The 12,143-nt window shown below is 41.7% G+C and overlaps 1 protein-coding gene across 2 annotated transcripts in view; it reads left to right on the top strand.

Moving 5' to 3' along the window:
• The window catches only part of TXNRD1 (thioredoxin reductase 1), a 66,689-nt gene extending 59,976 nt beyond the window's left edge, over positions 1–6,713 (top strand). For both annotated transcript variants that reach the window (XM_010599843.3, XM_010599835.3), the window contains one exon: positions 4,740–6,713. In XM_010599843.3, coding sequence (XP_010598145.1) covers positions 4,740–4,802 — 63 coding nt within the window. In that variant the 3' untranslated portion in view covers positions 4,803–6,713. The remainder of the gene's footprint in view (positions 1–4,739) is intronic.
• Positions 6,714–12,143: the final 5,430 nt, after the last annotated feature.

Below are 12,143 nucleotides of genomic sequence, written 5' to 3'. Positions count from 1 at the left end.
TTAAAGTGTTCAGAAATAGCTGTCGCTCCTGGGCCAGCTATGGTTGGTTTGTGGAATGAATCGTTGAATGAACACTTTTGTACCGTTTTGATAAATAACCTGGGCAGTTGAGAGCAACCTGTGACTCTGAGGAGTAATTGCTCACAAAAGTTGATAAATTCCTGAGTTGGTTCTTTGGAGCAAAATAATTTCCAAAGGGTTTCCTTCTGAAATTGCTCTTGTTTTGACTGAAGCTCCCTTTGGTGTAGATAGAAAAAGGAGACTTAACACCTGGAACACCAGTAATACATTAGTATTATTCAGTGTGGAGATAGTATACCTACTGCCATCCAGTCAATTACGACTCATAGCAATCCTATAGGACAGAAGAACGGCACCATAGAGTTTCCAAGGAGCATCTGGTGGATTCTAACTGCCGACCTCTTGGTTAGCAGCCGTAGCACTTAACCACTATGCCACCAGGGTTTCCGAAGATAGTATAGTGATAATTTATTCTGGACATCTGAGCAGCAAGCAATAACTGAATAGGAAACTGATTACACATAATTTTGAGCAGCAATTTCAACTAATCAGGGTTATTTGTAGGGGAAAAATAATAGCTCAAGAGCAAAGAGAATTTAAAAAGACAGCTTTGAAATGTTAGTGCTAGACATCAAATTATTTTTTGGTTGGTTTCAGTAGTCAACATAACACAGAGAAGGAAGTCTTCCGAGGCTGGGCGGTGTTGAACCAGGTATGAATGCCCCAGGTGAACGCACACAGGAGCACTTGACCTTTTGTAGGTGTTCTGTGTATTGGGATAGAGAGTATAAAGGTGCAGCCTCCATGTTCTTTTTTAAAAAGGCATGACTTTATGAAAATTCTAAAGCAGCTGTGTGCAAATGAAACCTTTGTAAACATGGACCCCATCAGTGTTTTTGTTTAGATTGACTAATAGTCTTCCTTCATCTTTGAATGTAAGCATGTCATCAGTATAAGAAAAATAGGTAATAACTTTTGTCTGCTTTCCTTTTTGATGGATTTAGTTTTTTTTTTTAATGGAAATCTTATATAAGTTTGATTTCTAAATTAATTCCTGAGAAATAGGAAGTAAGCTTGCATATTCACAAACCTGAAATTTGTTTCAGTATATCCCCTAGCTCATTCTTTTCTTCCTTTTTAAAAATTGAAATGAAAGCATGTTTGATGATGTTTTAAATTGCCTATAATATCATCGTCCTAACACAGTCATTTTCATTATTACATATTGTCTTCCTGTTCACATCCACAGTCACACATTTTTTTAAACAAAGGAATTTTATTTCTTTTCAAAAGACTTGGACTGGTTTACAATATCATCAGCGTTGATTTTATAACGTTTCAAAATTCAGTGTAATATATTTTTTTCTATAATACATATAAAAGTGATAACTACTTCAAGAATTTTACATGTCTTTGCTAACAAGAACGAACCTCTGATAATTATTTTTTGGGATGTGAATTATCCGTGCTTTCTTTAGGGTTCATGTTTTAATTGTTAAAAGATAATTCAGCATTCTTCTGTAGTGTAGATCTGCTAGTGACAAATTTTGTTAGCTTTTGTTTGTCTGAAAATGCTTTGTTTTACCTTCTTCGCTGAAGGATATTTTTGTTGGCTGTGGAATTGTAGGTTTCACAGGGTTTTGTTTTTTTCTTTCAACCTGGGTTTTGTTGTCTTCCTTTAAAGAACGCTGTGTTTTCTTGTGGCAGGCAGTTGATTTACTTGTGGCTTGGTTTTATCCTTTTGAGGCTTGTTTTTCAGTTTTGTTAGGGTGGGCTAGTGTTCTGGCTCTAGGGCTAGTACTGCTAGTCCTGCCATTAAGATGTGGCTTTCTGGGGCCTCTACTGAATGCCTCAGGTGCTCAGTGAGGCTTCTCAACTCAAGCTGTTCAGACCTGGAAGATCTCTCAACCCTTTAGGAGCTCTGGTGGTTGTTCAGTGCACAGGCCCTGAGTTGTCCTGTGCCAGGCCTCACTGGGTCCTGCCTCCTGGGCATATGTAGCTTAGGATTCAGTCAAAGACTCCAGGGGCCTGTATGCAGATATCTGGAGCCCTTTCTCTGGATACCTCACTCCTCTCAGGTGCTCTGCCCCACAAATTCTAGCCCCCTCAGCCTCACCAATCTCCAGCCTGTCTCTTCTAGTTCAGTGATATATCTGTGCTGTCCCTGGGGTCCCTCTCCCTTTACCAAGGGTCTGGTGAATGCCTCCAGGTAGAAAGCCAAACCTGTTAAAGGCTCACCTTGTTTGTTTCCCTTCTTTGGGGGATCACAGTTTGCTGCCAGTTGCCCAGTGTTTAATATAGTTGTTTCATATATTTTGTCTAGTTTTCTGATTGTTTAAGAGGGAAGAGTGAGCGGGTTTGGTACTAATTACTCTATCATGCCCAGGAATGAAAATCTATTTTTTAATGTAGGAGTATTTTGAAAAATACCAAAGGTTTCCTATTTGATAAAACTACAAAGATAAGCAATTGATATTTAGTTGACCATGCAGGAATCCACAGTGTATTACCTACACTGGTGTTTCATCAAGGAGTTCCAGTATGTGGTATGTAGACAGCCTGTCTTAGAATCACCTGGGTCCTACCCTGGATCTGCCAAATTAAGTTCAGTATGATTTCTACACATTTAATCAATGTGAGCAGGTGTTCATTCACTAAAGTCTGGAACCATTGATTTATGTGTAGGCAGTCTGGAACCATTGATTTATGTGTAGGCAGTCTGGAACCATTGATTTATGTGTAGGCAGTCTGGAACCATTGATTTATGTATAGGCAGCCTGGAACAGTAGCAAGGAGAAGCTCTGTAAAGCTGTTAAGGCTCTAGTACAGGTCCACAGCCACCCTTCAGCCCAGTAGTTGTGCTTCCAGCTCTGTGTGCGCAGGGAAGCATACCTCAATGCCATAGTTGTTGTTAGGTGCCAGTTCCATTAGGTGCCAGTTCCGACTCATAGCAACCCTACGAATAACAGAACTAAATGCTGCTCAGTCCTGCACCATCCTCACAACAGTAGGCGTGTTTGGGCCCATTGTTGGTGCTACTATGTCAGTCCATCTTGTTGAAAGTCTTCCTCTTTTTCGCTGCCCCTGTACTTTACCAAGCATGATATTCTTCTCCAGAGGCTGGTCCTCCTAATGACACGTCCAAAGTAGTAAGCAAGATGAAATCTTGCCATCCTCACTTCTCAGGAGCATTCTGGTTGCACTTCCTTCAAGACAGATTTGTTCGTTCTTTTGGCAGTCCATGGTATATTCAGTATTCTTCGTCCACACCATAATTCAAAGGTCTTCCTTTTTCACTGTCCAGCTATCACATGCAGCCCTAGTGGCATCTTGGATAAGAGTTGGCTTCTAACCAAAGGTTGGCAGTTGAATCTACCGCTCCTTGGAAAACCCTATGGGGCAGTTCTACTCTGTCCTATAGGGTTGCTATGAGTCGGAATCTAACAACAGCAACAGTTTTCACATGGATATGAGGCGATTGGAAACACCATGGCTTGGGTAAGGCACACCTTAGTCACCAAAGCGACATCTGCTTTTTAAAGTAGTAGCCTATTTTAAATTGTCGATAACATCTGGATGGGCAGCAAAAGTCTGGATGTGTAATTCATAATATACTCACTATTTGAATAATTGAATATTATTGTATTAGTATATGTACTATAAACCAGTTGCTGATTCTGACTCATGGCGACCTCATGTGTGTCAGAGTAGAACCGCGCTTCATAGGGTTTTCAATAGCTGACTTTCAGGAAGTAGACCACCAGGCCATTCTTTGTGATGCTTCTGGGTAGGCTTGAAGCGCCAGCCTTTTGGTTAGCAGCCAAGTGTCTGTTTGTGCCACCCAGGGACCCCTAATATACTATACCATGTAGGTATGTGCTATACTAAGTTTAAAAAAAAACCCAAACCCGTTGCCATCAAGTTGATTCCGACTCATAGCGACCTTATAGGACAGAGTAGAACTGCCCCATAGTGTTTCCAAGGAGCAGCTGGTGGATTCGAACTGCCGATGTCTAGGATACCAGCCGTAGCTCTTAATCACTGTGCCACCAGAGTTTAGTATATATGTATTCTGTAATATATAGTAATCGAATACTATTTGGTGAAAAATGAAAGGATTGCAGGTATGTGTAGCCACGTGGGTGAACAGAAATGCAGTATTGAGCCGAAGAAGCAGGTGGCAGAGAGTACATACACTGTCTTGCCATTTACTTGTAAAGTTTTCGAAAACATACAAAATAAACGCATGAAGAAATGCATAGGAACAATAAGCCCCAATTAGGAGGCGCGAAGACGATCAAGGAAGGGGCACACATGGGGCTCTAACTGTATTCGTAATGCTTCTTGAGCTGGGTGGGCATTAGGGTATTTGTAATGGTGTCCTTTATATCGCCTTTTTATATGTCCAAACTATTTCATGGTGAATTTCTTTTAGAAAATTGACAAGCTAATAAGATAACTGATTTGTTTTCATTGTTCTTATGCTAACAGAACTCTCCATTAGCTATAATCTAATTTTTTTTTTTTTTCCTCTTTCTCCTTGGTTTCAAAATGTATTCCCTTTTTATCCTCTGGAGATAGATTATTTTGGGTCATATTACTTCTCTGTTTTGATCATTTAAGTGGTCACCTAAGTCATTCCTGACACGTTTTCTGAACTACTCCCTGTTTACTCATTTCCTTGGGTTTCTGAAATTATCCTCTCTCCTCCCTTGCAGGTGTTTACAACGCTTTCGGTGACCAAGCGCTCTGGGGGAAGCATCCTCCAGGCCGGCTGCTGAGGTTAAGCCCCAGTGTGAATGCTGCTGCCCAGACTCTATACCACTGATTTGTTTCCTCGCCCAGATCCAAGGCAGAGTTTTTAGGAAGGCCCTTGGGGTCTTGGCACCGCATGCCCTGTGCTTACCACCCGAGGCCCTCTTGGATCTCTCTTGGGTAAGGAGGTGGTAAATAGCAGGCAGTCAGCATCACACTGGGGTCACCGTGATGGACTCAGAGCTGATATTGGCAGCGCATCGAGGGATGCATCCATGAAGTCACTGGCCTCAAGCCCATGTGGGGGGCGGTGATGGAACAGCTGTCGAATCAGCTTTGGCATGACCTTTCCTTTGTGAGTTTCCACTAGTCTCAATGTCAAGCTTTCTCAAAAAAACCCAGTGCCACATGTTGATTGTATTTTCCTCCATAGTGTTAATGACACTAGAGGTGAAGAATGTTAGCAGCTGATTTTTGTCCAAAAGCGAGTCAAGGCTAGAACACCCTAATAAGGTGTCCTGTTGCCTTGGCCCCCTTGGGGGCTGTCTGGGCTCATCCCATGAAAGAGCGCTCTCCTCCATGTGCTTCAGAGGATTAGAATGTACTGTTCCACTTGATAGAACTGCTTAGCAGTGTCTGTTCAATAAATTATAAGTCGTATATCCAAAACAGGCAAATCTGTGAACGACCCTGGCCAAACCTGCCTGCATGTACTACATCACTGGTTGTTATCCTTTTAAGTTCTGTTTAGGAAGCGAAATGACCACTTGGCCAGCCTGTTTGAAGTAACACTCATTGCACAGGTCAAGTGGCACAGAACACGTAACTGGGTCATACAGTATGATTTCCACCATTATTTGTCATGGAGGCAGATGCAAGGGGAAAAACAGTAAATGTATTTTCTTTAGTCCATCGTGTGTTAGTCTGAGTGAACTGAGGTCTTTTGCAATGGAAGACACTTGACTTGTTTCAACCTCTTTGTTTACTAGCTTTAACTTTAAGCTAGAAGTACACAATATCACGTCTTTGTTTTTCTTGTGTGTTAAGTATCTGCCCCTTCCTGAGAACTACATTCCTAGGAAACTAGGTCTTCCCACATTTATGATTTAATCTTTTGTGGTAATTGCTTTTTAAAGGAAGCTGTTAATAGCATAACTTATTATTATTATTTTTGAACACAGGTGGATGTGTGAAGGATTTTCATTTAAAAACCAAATGGTTTTGACTTTCTCTGTTGAAAGAACACCTGTACCTGGTGGAATTTTTGTAGGAATGTTTATGCTTTGTTAGCATTCCAACTTGTATTATTGCAAAACGGTATTAAGTCCTTGGTTAGTTCTCTCTATGTAAGTGTGCTGACTAAGGATTATTTGTAGGCCGTCTTTGCTCACTGTGTAAGTTGAGTTTTGGCAGTGCTGTGGACATCAGGCCTCCCACCAGCACTGCTTGTAGCATCTTGTTCACTCCCTCCCACAACTTGCAGCTCTCGCTGAGGCACTGAGTGGTCATTTCACAGGACATTTCTGGGCCACCTCAGGGAGCGCCTGCATCTGCCTGCCATTTGGTCAGCGAGCACCTGCCCTTTCCCACAGGGCACTGCCTCGCCTCTCATCCCATGTGGTTACGTGGAGAAAACGGGAAAGGAATCAACAAGAGGGGGTTTGAGGCAGTTGACTGTGATAAGTTTTATTATTATTAATTGTTTTCCCCCAGTCTGCCAGTCTCTGAAATTAAAACAACAGGCAGTATGAGATGACCGTGCCTAATCATGTTATGATTCTGTCTTCTTAGTAAATGGAATGTTCTGCCCCCACAAGAATTATACTTCATAGACTTCTCCTGTTTAGGTTTGTAACTTCCCAGTGTACTGAAACCCATACTAAATCTTCTGAGAACAAAACAAAACAATGTGAAACATTAAAAGATGTTAATATCCATCCTGTGTTCCTTCTTATTGAATGATGTCTTGGGAGCCTTTGCATGAGTTTTGAATAGATCCCAGGGAAGGTTTTGTATGGAAGATAATAAGAACCAGCTGCTGAGGAAGCTTCAGTGATGCTGTTAGGCCTGGTCAGTATCTGCTGAGGTTTATGTGTTAGAGACATTGGCTCTTCAGATTCTGCCTTTTAGCTTGTCCTAATTTGACCCATCAGCCTTGGTCTTTAGGGAGGCAGTACCAACCCACTCCACTAAACTCCACTCTGGGAGTCCCAGCACTTTGTTGTTGCGTCACTGCTTCCCTCTGCACTTGCCCCGTGCAGGACCGTGGGGGTCTTTTAAGCCTTCCATCCTCTTTGGACTGAGTGCCTTAGGGTATAAACGGGTTCATAGCCATTCCCAGTTCCCCAGTTCCTGGCAGTACCAGGCACATAGTAGATGTTGAAGAAATGTTCACAAAAATGTTGATTGTCATGTTCGGATTATTCACTCATGTGCGCTTAATTTTCTTATGCACCGGTTTTGAAGCAGAAGCTCTGTGTTCATCCTTACCGAAGATCTTTGGCCCTTAGTATAACTGCAGACAGTAACAGCTACCATCTGAGTGTTTACTAGGTCATGTGCGGGCAGGCACCGTGCTCAACACTTGGCTGACTTAATTCTTAGGACAGCCCTGTAAGTAAGGCGCTCCTACCTGTTTATAGAGAAACAGACTCAGGTGTGAGTCACTTGCTCAGGGTTACACAACTAGTTGGTGATGCAGCAAGTTTCTGAAACCCAGAGCGAGGTCTGTGACTTCAGAGGCCCAGCCACTTAGCTGCCTTGCCAACTGCCTCCCATTCATCTATGACAAATGGGAGTTTCAGGGATGCTGAGTTAGTCACTTCTGGGGACTCATCATTGTTTACATGCTGTTGAGCAGTGCTGTCTGCATGGTTAATAAAGACTGTGTGTGAGACATCTTAATGCTTTTCTTAACTAGTCTTTCCACTGTCAGCTGACTTCCACACTGTAGCCAGGGCTTTGTTGCTTAGACTTGCCTTGCACCTAACACTCAGGGTCTTTCCAAGGCCCATAGTCCCCTGCTGAACTAACCTCTGCTTTCACTTGTCCCTTCTGGCCACACCTGCTGTCTGTCCTCAAATCCACTCCACTCCTAAACCAAAAAAAACCAAACCCAGTGCCGTCAAGTCGATTCCGACTCATATCGACCCTATAGGAGAGAGTAGAGCTGCCTCATACAGTTTCCAAGGAGCACCTGGTGGATTCAAACTGCCGACCCTTTGGTTAGCAGCCATAGCACTTAACCACTACGCCACCAGGGTTTCCACTCCACTCCTAGCCTCCCTTAAAGGTCACTCGCTCTGGATTGCCTCTGGCAAGAACTCCCTCTACCTATACTACCCTGGTACTCTGCGTTTTCTCTAGAGCAAGACTTAGAATCACTCTATGGAGACGTCTATGCTTCTTTCTCCAGCACCGGATAATGAGGGTTCTTTACCTCTGCGTGACCCACGGCTTCTAACACAAGGCCTGGCACGATGGAGGTGCCTAAAAGATTCATGTAATTAGGTTGGCAGGCAGATCCATTGGACCTACCAGAGGTGGCCACGTAGGGAGCCTGTTAACTAACCTCTTCCTGTTACATCACGAACCTTTGATTCAAATGTTAATGGAGTGGAAAGGGCAGTTTGTTATTGGAGAGGAGAATCTAATGGTCAATAAACATAAAAACGGTCAACCTCCACAATAGCAAAAAGATGGAAAGAATCTAAGTGCCCATCAGTGGATGAATCGGTAAACAAAATGTGGTACATATATAACAATGGAATACTATGCAGCCAGTATAATAAGTTCTTAAAATATAATGTGGATGAATCTGGAGGACATGATGCTGAGTGAAATAAGTCAATCACAAAAGAATAAATACCGTATGATCTCACTTTTATAAAAAGACAAGAATAGGTATATGCACAGACACAAATGTTCACTGGTGGTTACCAGGGATGGGGGAGGGAGGGGAAATTACTCTCTAGATAGTAGACGTTTGTTGCTTTTGGTGATGATGGGCAAGGTAACACCAAATGTGGATGAAGTATGTACAACTTGACCGAGGTAAATTATGTCACTAAGAAGTACATAAGATTAAGGAATGTTTTTCACTCAGTGGTTAAGAGCTATGGCTGCTTAGTTAAAAGATTGATCGTTCGAATCCACCAGAAACCCTAGGGGCAGTTCTGCTCTGTCCTATAGGGTCACTATGAGTCAGAATCAACTTGATGGCAATGGATTTTTTATAATATACACAATTTTGCAACAACAACGTATGTGTATGGTTACATGTAGGCATGTATGCATATATGTGTATAGATAGGTGTCTCGGTCATCTAGTGCTGCTGTAACAGAAATAGCACAAATGGATGGCTTTAACGAATTTCTCTCACAGTTGAGTAAACTGCAGGTCCAAATTCAGGGCGTCAGCTCCAGGGGAAGGTTTTTTCTGTCTGTTGGCTCTGGAGGAAGGTCTTTGTCATCAGTCTTCCGTAGATCTGAGAGCATCTTAGCACGGGAACCTCAGGTCCAAAGGACACGCTTTGCTCTGGGCACTGCTTTCTGGGTGGTATGAGGTCCCCATGTCTCTCTGCTGGCTTCTCTTATATCTCAAAAGAGGTTGGCATAAGACACTGTCTAGTCTTGTAGATCTCATCAATGTAACTGCCATTAATCCATCTCATTGCATCATAGTGATGGGATTTACACACATAGGAAAGCAGACGACAAAATGGTACACAGTCCTACAAAAGTGGGCATCATGACCTAGACAAGTTGACAGATACTTTGGCCGGATGCAGGTATATGTGTGTATGCATGTGTGCGTGTACCTATAGGCATATGTATATATATGTGTGTGTGTGCTGCATGTATGTTCATATGTATAAATCACATGGGGGCACAGTTACGAACACTTAGACATAACCATATACCCCAAGGGATTGGTTTACTGGATTTGAAGGCTTAAGACCGTGGTCTCACAAGACAACTTGGTCAATTGGCATAATAGAGTTCATAAAGCTTATATCCTAGTTTGGGGAGTAGTGTCTGGGGCCTTAAAAAGTTCAGACTTAACTGGACCGGTTGAGCCCCCAAGACTATGGCCCTGAGATAACCTTTAAACTTTGAACTGAAACTACTCTTAGAGGTCACCTTTCAGCTAAATAACAGATTGGCTCATAAAACAGTATCACCCGTGAGAACACTGCTCCTTTAAAAAATCATCTGTATGAGACCAAACAGTCAACATTTACTCTAAAGCAAAGATGAGAAGGTTATGGGGGGGGGGGGGGCAGGGAAAATAGATTACTGGGAGGACCAGAACAGAAATGAGAATGTTGTCACGTTGCAAAAAATGTAACCAATGTCAGTGAACAATTTGTATAGAAATTGTTAAATGGAAATGTAATTTGCTATGTGAACTTGCACTGAAAACACAATAAAATATTATTTTTAAAAAATACATCTTCGTATAAAGATATATATACTATATATGTACTACATATATTTGTATCAGTGGAATAAAATTGAGAGTCCAGAAATAAACCCATACATCTATAGTCAATTGATTTTCAAAAGAAAAAAGAAAAAGATCGACTTCACCAATGAAGGGAAATGCAGATTAAACTACAGTGACATGCCATTTCTTACTTACTATATTGCAAATTTTACGAGTCTGACAGACTCAAATATGGGCAAAGATGTGGAGGAATTGGAATACTTCTTGCCTGTGGGGGTGTAAATTGGTAAGTCACTTTGGAAAACAGTAAAGTTAGACATGCGTAACGTATGAGCCAGCTACTCCAATGTCAGGTACATACCTGACACAAATGCACATCTGTGCACCAAAGACAGATACAAAAATGTTCATAGCACTGTTAGTAATAGAAAAAAAAAATCTGGAAACAACCCAAATGTCCATCATCACAAGAATGAGTGAATTGTGTTATCCATATAATGGGAGACTAGCAGCAAAATGTATAACAAAATGGATTGATCTAAGAAATAAAGTGTTAAATGAAAGTCACAAAGGAATATGTACAGTGACTCCTTTATATTCATAATAAAACAGGCAAAACTAAGAAGATAGTGTTTAGAGACACAATTGGGGCAAAACCATAAGGAAAAACAAGATAATGAAAATTGAAAATGATAAACTCAAGACGGTGGGTGCTTATGAAAGGCTAGAGCAGAGGATGGAATCAGGAAGGGGACACTAGACTTAAAGTTTCATTTCCATTAAACTAAGTACTGGCCTCATGTATTTGTTTCATCACTATTTAATTGTTTATATTTTTAATAAATGTATTTTAGCATCTACTCAATAGCTCATCCACCAGCACCATGAGTTGCTGTGAAGTTGATTCTGACTCATGGCAACCCCATGTATGTCAACAGAACTATGCTCCATAAAGTTTTTTTTTTTTATTGTTATTTTGTTTTTTAAAGGCTGGAGCACAATTTTATTTATTTAAATTTTATTTTTTGTGAAAACATTAACAGTGAAGGATACATCGTGTCAACAAATTTTACATGTACAGAACCCCTGAGACTATGGCCCCTGGACACCCGGCTAACGAAGAACCGGAGCCACTCTCAAAGTCCACCTTTCAGCCAAAGATTAGACAGGCCTATAAAACAAACAGTAGCACACGTGAGGAACGTGCTTCTTAATTCAATCAGTATACAAGACCAAGTTGGCAACTCCTGCCCAAAGATCAAAGACAAGAAGGCGGGAAGGGACAGGAAAACTGGGCAAATGAATATGGGGAACCCAGGGTGGAAAGGGGGAGAGTGCTGACACATGGCGGGGACTGCAACCAATGTCACAAAACAATTGGTATAAATTTTGAATGAGAAATTAATTTGTGCTATAAACTTTCACCTAAAGCACAATAAAATAAATTCTTGTACAATTTAGTGATCTTGTTTACATTCTTCAAGGATTTAAGCTTTAAAGATTATCTCAGGGCATTCGTTTCGGGTGTTCATCAAGCCACAGTGACTCTGGAAGATCTAGATTCCATTGAGAATTTGTAATTCTGTTCCACCCTTACCCCCAACTTTTGTTCCGAATCTCAGATCCAAAGTTCAGTAGTGATAGCTGGGCACCACCCAGTTCTGGTCTCATGGCGTAAGAGGCAGATGTTCACGGTAGCGGCATTTTCCCTTCCAGTTCCTGACTATCCTGCTTCCTCTGCTACTCTTTAACGGGTGATTTCAAAAGTAGATCACTAGGCCTTTCTTCCAAGGCACCTCTGGGTGGACTTGAACCTCCAACCTTTTGGTTAACAGCAAGCATGTTAACTGTTCGCACCACCCAGGGATTCCGTGTTCTTGGCCTCTATGTTGGAAAACTCTGCATCCTCATTGTAGGC

The sequence above is a fragment of the Loxodonta africana genome, chromosome 4, assembly GCF_030014295.1.
Source record: "Loxodonta africana isolate mLoxAfr1 chromosome 4, mLoxAfr1.hap2, whole genome shotgun sequence".
NCBI classification, from domain to species: Eukaryota; Metazoa; Chordata; class Mammalia; order Proboscidea; family Elephantidae; genus Loxodonta; species Loxodonta africana.
The sequence above is the reverse complement of the archived record's forward strand: the minus strand, read 5'-3'. Positions and strand labels throughout refer to the sequence as shown.